Source organism: Hyaena hyaena, unplaced genomic scaffold (genome assembly GCF_003009895.1).
Source record: "Hyaena hyaena isolate Hyena2069 unplaced genomic scaffold, ASM300989v1 scaffold_104, whole genome shotgun sequence".
Classification (NCBI taxonomy): domain Eukaryota; kingdom Metazoa; phylum Chordata; class Mammalia; order Carnivora; family Hyaenidae; genus Hyaena; species Hyaena hyaena.
In genome coordinates this window covers 1,098,482-1,106,926 of record NW_024080736.1, presented here as the reverse complement: position 1 = coordinate 1,106,926, position 8,445 = coordinate 1,098,482, and the positions used below count along the sequence as shown (strand labels likewise).

The 8,445-nt window shown below is 53.5% G+C and overlaps 1 protein-coding gene across 1 annotated transcript; it reads right to left on the bottom strand.

Annotated features, from left to right (window-relative positions):
- Nucleotides 1-859: 859 nt before the first annotated feature.
- On the bottom strand, nucleotides 860-7,996 carry CACNG5 (calcium voltage-gated channel auxiliary subunit gamma 5). Its single transcript, XM_039236007.1, has 5 exons — nucleotides 7,801-7,996; nucleotides 6,339-6,425; nucleotides 4,481-4,621; nucleotides 1,870-2,015; nucleotides 860-1,612 (listed from the first exon to the last, which is right to left on the bottom strand). Exons 1-5 carry the CDS (start codon nucleotides 7,994-7,996, stop codon nucleotides 1,355-1,357), a joined length of 828 nt encoding a protein of 275 aa, XP_039091938.1. The 3' UTR covers nucleotides 860-1,354.
- Between the last annotated feature and the right edge of the window lie 449 nt (nucleotides 7,997-8,445).

Here is an 8,445-nt window from a genome sequence, read left to right as displayed (position 1 = left end):
TGGCCTCATTCTGCTACTCACAGTCTCCAAACCAGGGCTACGCACACTGAGAAGATGCCTGAGAGCTGGGGTCACGTCCTGTGGTGGTCCTTCTATTGATTCCCCCCCACCCCACCCCCCTGGTGGACCTCACCGAGGGGGCCTGGTAGCTCCCAGCTCAGCTTTGCTAATAAGAAAATGGGCATCACTGTGCCTCATTTTCTGGAAGCATCTAGTTGCCGGGATCTGCCCCAAGTCCAGGATATTGCCCTGTGTTAGGATTAAATGGCAACCCCCAGATGTCCCATGGGCACCCTCAGGAGAGCGGCTGCATCCTTCCAAGTCTGGCTTGTTTGGACTCAAAATGCATGAGGTGTTGGCAAATCCAGTTCCAAATCCCAGGCAGCCTCTTTGAAAGCTGCCTTTTACTTAGGTGGTACAGACGTGAATCTACAGGAGTCCATTTTAGGGCCTTGGACGGGAACTACTGCCCATTTGAGCAGGGACAGTATCCCCAGGGCCTGAAGCAGTGCCTGCTGATACGAACTTGGGCCAGCCAAAGTCTGAAATTCTCCTTGTCACTTCTAGGGTTAAGGCATTAAAGACCCCTGTTAAAAATGGTATAAGGGCTATACAGATTAAGACACCATCAGCCATTAACACCTCTTTGTGACTTTCTCAGAGTAGTCTCAGAACTCCCCTTAGCCCCTCAGGGACCAAGAATGCAGCAGCTAAGTCCTGGTGGGAAGAGAGGAGGGAAGATTCACAGCCTAATCGGGGGAGGGGGGGCAGGGAGGGGGAGGGGGAAGCACAGGAAGGTGTGCTGTATGGACTGACGTGAGTAACAAAAACAGATAAAGGATTTCACAAGGAACACTGCTTGGCAATTCAGATCCAGCCAGACCTCCATAGAGAGTCACCTTTTGGCCTGATGGCACAGATCATGAACACGAGGGCCAGGCTAGTCAGTAGGCACACAGGTCCTGCTGGGTCTGTGTAAGGAACTTGGCATTTCAGACCTGGTCTTGACCTGGGGCCATGGAGCGAGGTGTGTAGGGACAGACACAGAGCTGGAACAGCCACTTCTCCCAGGAAAAGGGAGAGCTGCAGGAGTGATTGGCACTCGAGAGGTGGGGCTACACCCACACTCTCAGCCAATCAGCTTGTCCGCTGGCTCCAGAGGCCAGACTTCACTTTGGGGCAGTTAGAGCTACTCTTGGGGAAGCTTGGAGACAACACGGGTCAAGTGACAACAATGAAGCGTGGTGGGGGCAGCCTGGGCCTGTCAACCAAGGGCCTGGGGCTCACAGACCGTCAGGGGAGCATGGGAAGGGCTGTCTGGTTGTCCACAGTCCAGGGAGGAAGGCGGTGAGGCTCAGCAGGGGGAAGACGACATCTGATCATAGTCGGGGCACTTGAGCAAGGCTGGGTAGTTGCTGTTCATCTGCAGGGAGGCGTCACTGGAGATGTCAGAGGGGCTGCGGCCCCGGACCCAGGCGTCTGGGTGCAGGAACTGGCCTGAGTAATCGGAGCAGTTGCTCAGACGGGGACGGTAGAAGCCAGGGTGAGGCCTGTACATGTCCTCGGCGGTGTACCTCTTCATGAACAGGTACACGGACATCACCCCAGCACTCTACAGTGAGGAGAGAGCAGAGGAGAGCTCACTGCTGGGCGCCTGGCCTTGCTTCCCCACTGGGGTCTGCACAGGACATAGCCACCAGAGCAGCTGGAGCCGGGAGGGGGGTGGATGCGGGCCCACAACCCAGATGGTAAGAGAGTGACACATTCTGGGAAGGAGAAAGGAAAAAGGGCAGTAGAGTGGGTGGGGCCAGGGTGCCCACAGAGTGTCTTCCTGCCCCGCCCCCACCCGGCCTGCTGCAGGAAGTTTACCTCCGTTAAAAGGAAAGAGATGGCAGCGAAGGCGAAGGACCACCCATACTTGTAGTTGAAATAGGTCTCTGTGTCCTTGGTCCTGTTGAGCATCTCATCATTGATGCTGGAGATGTAGAGCACCAGGCCCACCACCAGAGAGAGGCCTGGGTCAAGGCAAAGGGGGTGCTTAGTGAAGACACCCAGGGAATTTGCTGATGGGGCCCCCGCTTCCCCTTGGGGTTCGGGACGGAAGCTGTCGGCCTTGTGGTAACAATGCTCACATTTTGGACTTGAAGAAGAGGAGGAACTCTCTTCCTAAGACCTTGTTGAGACCAGTACCTTCTAGAAAGTAGATAGTTGCTAAGAAAGCTCCCCATTCAGCCACCTTCTGGGCCGTGGAAGCCCCATGGGTCTTGACCCACCTGCCCACTAGGATGACCTGCCCAAGCCCCATCCCTGAACATTCTGAGTCACTGGGCCTGGGCTGGGACCCCGGCACCATGTTGTCTTAGTGATAATGTGAAGTAAGGCTGCAAACCACTGAACGAGCATGTGGCTTTTGCTAAACTGAGGAATAAGATGGGCTCCCGTGGCAGATGCAGTGGGGTCTCCAATCCCCATCTCCAGCAGTGGGTGGTAACATCCTTGTGGCCCATGGTCGTCACAGCCCTGCTGACCGTGGGTGCGGCACATTGGGATTGTGCGGCAGGAAAGGTTAAGCCAGAGTTTGTCCAGATTCTGACAAGCGATAAATCAAGAGGCCAGCAGGGCCCAAACTCCTGCGCCATGGGGCCGGTGACTGCCTCAGGTACTCAATTAGTTACTGTAACGGAATCAGGACATAATTAATTACTCTGTTTTGAGCTGTTCAGGCTTAATTCCACTCACATGACTAAACGAGGGCATCTTATAAGGGAACATTAAAGGAAAACAGGTGTGACTCAAGCCCCCCTCAGTGCCTAACTCATGTTGGAATCATCGCTGGCCCAAGCGAATCCTCTTTATTGTCATCATGAAAACAACTTCACGTGGCCCCGTTCACTCTGCGATTTCTGATCTTGTTGCCCACCTCTGAAAAACCTCGGGTGCCTTGAAGCTACTGCACAGCCTTGACTATTTGAAGGTCATAGAAAGGTAAAGGCAAAGTTTAGCCCCTGAGTCCGTACCTCTTGGGCTAGATAGAAATATCACCATGCAGAGGGCAGGCCTAGGACACTGCAGGTGCTCAGTAAGTATTTGTTGGATTGATGGATGGATTCATAGATGGAAGAATGGATGGAAGATGGATGGGTCTGTTGAAAAAACAGTGGACAGATGAATGGGAGAAAGGATGGGGAAAGAAAGAGGAAGGAAGGAAGGAAGGAAGGAAGGAAGGAAGGAAGGAAGGAAGGAAGGGAGGGAAAAGAAAAGAAAGAAGGAAGGAGAAAGAAAGGAAATGCATCCCAAGGGAGGGAGGGAGGGAGGAAGGAAGGAAGAATGGATGCATTTCCTTTCTTTCTCCTTCCTTCTTTCTTTTCTTTTCCTTTCCTCCCTTCCCTTCCCTTCCCTTCCCTTCCCTTCCCTCCCTCCCTCCCTTCCTTCCTGCCTGCCTGCCTGCCTTCCCCTCGCCTGCTCTCCTTTCCCCTGTCTTGCATACCCCCCTACCCTCTGTTCCCCAGAGTGGTCATTCTAAAATCCCCAAATACGATCATATCATCACCCCTCAGCTCAAAATCCTTCTGAGTTTTCCCACAATGTCCAAAATCTGTAAGGTGACCTCAGACGCATTCCCATCTCCCCTCTCACCACATTCCCCCTGACACTCCCACCATGACGAGCAATGGTTATGCTTACTCTCCCCAGTGCTCCATCCTCTCTCTTTCCTCCAGGCTCCCTTTCCATCCTCACCCCCAACCTCACTCTTCATCCTTCAGCTCGCCTTCTCTTGGTCATCTTCCCCGACCAACCCTCGGTCTGAGTTTCAGCCACTACTCTCAGCCCCATAGCAGTTCTCATTGGCTGCTGTCATCATCCTTGTTCTGCTATGTTCAAATTCACTGTCTACTTGTTTATGTCTCCGACTATGCTGACCTTTTTGTGGGCAATGATGCCAATGCCAGAATAAAGCCTGGTAGATATCAAGAATGAATGAATGAATGAATCAATGAATGAATGAAATACAACCTGGTGTCAATCCAAAAAGACAGATCCATATTTAAGGGACCTGGGCATGGGGTGTGACTGAAAAGTGAAAGCGACAGTAGGAGTCTCCTGTAGGACAGCTCACGGCTGGGAGCGAAGGGGCCGTTATTCCAAAGGCAGGTTGTACTTACCTTTCATGCAAAATCAGGAAGAGATTACCCCCTTCAAAACTAAGAATGCTCATACCTGGTGGAACTAAGAAGTAAGAGGTGGTGACAGTGAGGAGGGAGAAGAGAGTTCAGGCCTGTAATTCCAGCTCTGCCCCCGTGATGAGCCTGTTAGGTCTCTCCTCCCCCAGGGGTCATGGATGGGCGTGAGGTCATCAGAGGTGTCCCTCACTGTGACTCAGTGGCTCCAGTGCCAGGGGTTGACCCACAGCTGTGACCAGCACAGAGCAGAGCCACTGAGCAAGAGTCCAGAGTGCATGGAAGAAAACAGCACGACTTACCTGAGAGAATAAAAAAGATGCCGGAGACAAAGGCCAGTATTGTCCTATGAGGACGGATATGTCCGATGTTGCTCAGGATAAACCCAATGAACATGAAGAAGAGGCTGACCAGAGGGAACGGTGTGGCCGAGCGAATCATTTCTAATCGAGGGAACAAGGTGACACTGTCAGCCTCCCATGGCTTTACTTACTGCTCACCCACCCAGTTTGAATGTTCCTAGAAGCGTCTGCCAACTGGTCCCTGCCGTCTTCTGGCTTGCCTAGTTCTCTGGGCTCCGTCCCCTCCTGGGGGGGGGGGGGTCCTCGTGACCTCCCAGTGCTGGCAGGGCGTCTGTCCCTGAGGCAGGGCTGGGAAGTCTGACTTCAAGGGCCAACATGTTTCTATCTTCTCTCCCAGCACAAACTGCTTCCTCCTGGGCATCCAATATGGCCGCTGTGGAAGGACCTGGTCACCCTTCTCACTTCCTCTCCTGGGGGTATTCTCCACGGGCAAAGGCATCGATCTCTGAGTGGTGCAGGACACAGTTCCTGGCCCTGGTTTTCTTCAACTTGGGGAATGGTCTGCATATTAAATGTATCTGGTCTTTGTCCTTGGTTCCTGAGGGATGACCTCTAGATCCTTGGAATGTTCCCAGTGATAAGAGTATCTCTGATATTCACAGTGGGCTCCCTGACTACACCTGAGTTTCTTCCAATCAGCTGACTCAGGATGGGGGCCGGGAAGAGCACCATGGGATTAGAGGTTTAGGGGTTTTGAGCCATGTGATACAGGCCCAATTCTGGGAGGAGGAGGGGGAGATTGTGTTCAGTCATGTGGTTGAGCGCCCACTCAGTCATGTCTCTGTAAGGAAGCCAAGTAAAAACTCGGCCCCAAAGCCTGGTTGTGTTTCCTGGTTAGTGGAGACATCCCTGTGCCAGGATGGTGATGTGTCCTGATGCCGTGGGGAGAAGACACGGAGACTCGGCATTCGAGACCCTCCCAGATCTCACCCTATGTGCCTCTTTATTTGGTGGGTCTTGATCTGTATCCTTTATAATAAAACTGTGATAAGTATAGCACTTTCCTGAGTACTATGAGTGCTTCTAGCAGTTTTTTGAAACTGAGGGGCGGGGGGGCGTTTCACAGGAACCCCTGGCATGTAGCCAGCTCATCAGAAATGCTGGTGGCCTTGGTAACTTCCAAACTTCCAGCTAGTGTGTGAAGTGAGGGCAGTCTGGTTGCGGACTGAGTCATTAACCTGTGACTCTGTGCTAACTTGGGGTGATTAGTATCAGAATTGTATTGCCGGTTCACACTGGGGGATCAGAATCAACCCTGGTGAGGCAAAGCCCACGAAGTCAATCTTCTTGGGGGCATTAGTTCCTGAAAGCTATGGTTTGAATGGTTAGGGTGGAACCCTCATGATTGGGATCAATGCCCTTATAAAAGAGAACCCCACAGAGGGTCTCTTCTTCACGCCTTTATCTGTGTGAGAACACAGCAAGAAGGCGCCAGCTTTGAGTAGGGAGGGGGCCCTCACCAGAACATGACCATGCTGACACCTTGATCTTGGACTTTCGACCTCTAGGACTGAGAGAAATAAATTTCTATTGTTTATAAACTCCCTGGTCTGTGGTATTTTGCTCCAGCAGCCCCCACAGGCTAAGAAACGAGGCAGAATGCCCTCCCACTCGCCTGGGCCACAAGGCTTAGACTCCAGCAAACTGTCATCACCACTGGAAGAGTAATTGGCAGAACAAGTTCTGGTGAGCTCAGGCCAGCACCACCAGCTGAGTCTAAGGGCATTAGCTCTGGAGAAACAAGCTGGCCTCCCCGACTCTTCCCTTCGCCCCAGGTCAGAAAGTCTGCGGCACCTACTTAGAACATTGACGGTGGACTCTGAGGTCAGCTGCGTGTTCACAGGCATCACATACTCTATGGTGAAGCAGCGGCCTCGCTCCTCACCTGTGAAGACAAGAATCATTGACATTTCCAGGTGATTCTTGAACACGGACTGGGAGTTAGTACATTCAAATGGTACTCCCAACTGCTTCTGGGGGCCTTGACCCACACTGTATCTGCACCTGGCCTGGATCTCACCCCAGGGGGTCCCATCCCTGGCTGGTGACCCACAGACGGGGTGGGGCTGCATCCTGACATCACATCTTTCCTGTAGAAGCACCGCTGTGAAGATGGATCCAAGCACCAAGAGTCACAGGAAAGGCAGCTGGCACTGCACACTTGAGGTGCAGTAATACGTCTGGTGGCTGCCTCGTTGCTCTGGGTTAGATGTGGCTGACGGTAAGTGGCTGGCTTAGACTCCCCAGGGTGGGTGTCATGGAGCAGGACCCGGAAAGCCCTGTCAATCATTTTGGAAGCCAAATCCTCGTGACTTCCAACTCTGCCTTGGATTTAAACAGAGACTGATGCCAAATAGTCTAAGGCAGTGGGAGGCGAGGTCAATGTTGGATGCCATCCGAAAGCAGACACAAGTCACCAGGAGGCCAGACCTTGAGGTGTCCTCCCTGCTAACTACTGGTGGGCACCAATCACCACCCCCATTCTCCAAAGCCCTATTACAAAGGGACCACTTGTTCCCTCTGCCCAGTGTACATGGAGGTGACAGGGCCCTTCAAGAAATACTCAGCGATCACACTGTGGCAATTCCGGACAGCTCAGGCTTGTGGCCAGTTGTGCAGAGAATGGAGATGCTCTTCCCATGCACGCTGGCCCTTGGCCATGATAAACAGATAAAGACCAAGTGCTGGGAACAGCAACTCCAGAGTTCCAGAGAAGTCCTCGCAGACTGGAGCAAGGCCCAGATGGGCGGGATGAGAGCCTGCACCGTCTTGCAGATTTGGAAGGACCCGCATCTGTGTTTTCTTCTTCCCACTTCATGGGATTCGAACAGGAAAACCGCTAACTAGTTCCCATTCCCTAAACTAGTGCACATACGTGAGGTTGGCTCCGGGGACTTACTTGACCTCCCTGCATCTTCACTTGCTTCTCTGTAAAGTGAAAAAAGTAAGTCCTGCCTCGGTGTGTTGTGGGGAGGCCCTGAGATTGAGAATTCCCTGAGCGGTTCCAGACGTGCATTATGGGGAAGGCGTCATCTTTCAGGTGAGGACACACAGGTCCCGGGGGGGGATGACGGGGCCTGCTCCAGTGGACCCCGTGACTCAGCGCTTGAGTGTGGAATGGGCCCTGCTCACCGCAGGGAGCACCGCCCAGAGTTCACAAGGACCATCCCCTTCCAACAGGGGCGTCTCTTCCCAACGGGGGAGGCTCTTGGGCAGGTTTTCCAAGCCGGCAAGGCTGTCCCAGCCTGGGGTGCCCTTACCTGCAAGGAAGCAGACGCGCCAGAGGCCGGAGTGCAGGGACATCTTGATCTCCGTGCTCTGGTTCTGGGGCAGGACCACGCCTTCCTCCAGGTACAGCCAGTAGTCGGTGCTGACCGCAATGCCCAGGAGACCCAGGCCACACACAGCAAAGACACTGCTCAGCAGGGTCAGGGCCTTCCTCCCGCAGCTGCTCATCTTCCCAGGAATTGCTGGGCGGCCGGTGGCCAAGGTCCTGCCAGCAGGAAGTGGGCTCTGGAAGCAGAGAGAGGGTGGGCTGGCGGTAGCCACCACGGCTCCGAGGAGGCCAGGATGAGGGGTCTTCAGGAGGGAACTAAAGCCAGCCCTTTAAGAAGAGGCACAGGGGCACCTGGGTGGCTCAGTCAGTTAAGCATCTGACTTCGGCTCCGGTCATGATCTCACGGTTCGTGGGTTCGATCCCCACGTCGGGCTCTGTGCTGACAGCTTGGAGCCTGGAGCCTGCTTCGGATTCTGTGTCTCCCTCTCTCTCTGCCCCTCCCTTGCTCACAATCGCTCTCTGTCTCTCAAAAATAAACATTTAAAAATAATAAATAAATCATAAATAAGGCAGAGGGGCAGAGAAGGCATCTTGGGAAGGGATCTTCCTCACGGACTCTAATCAGCTG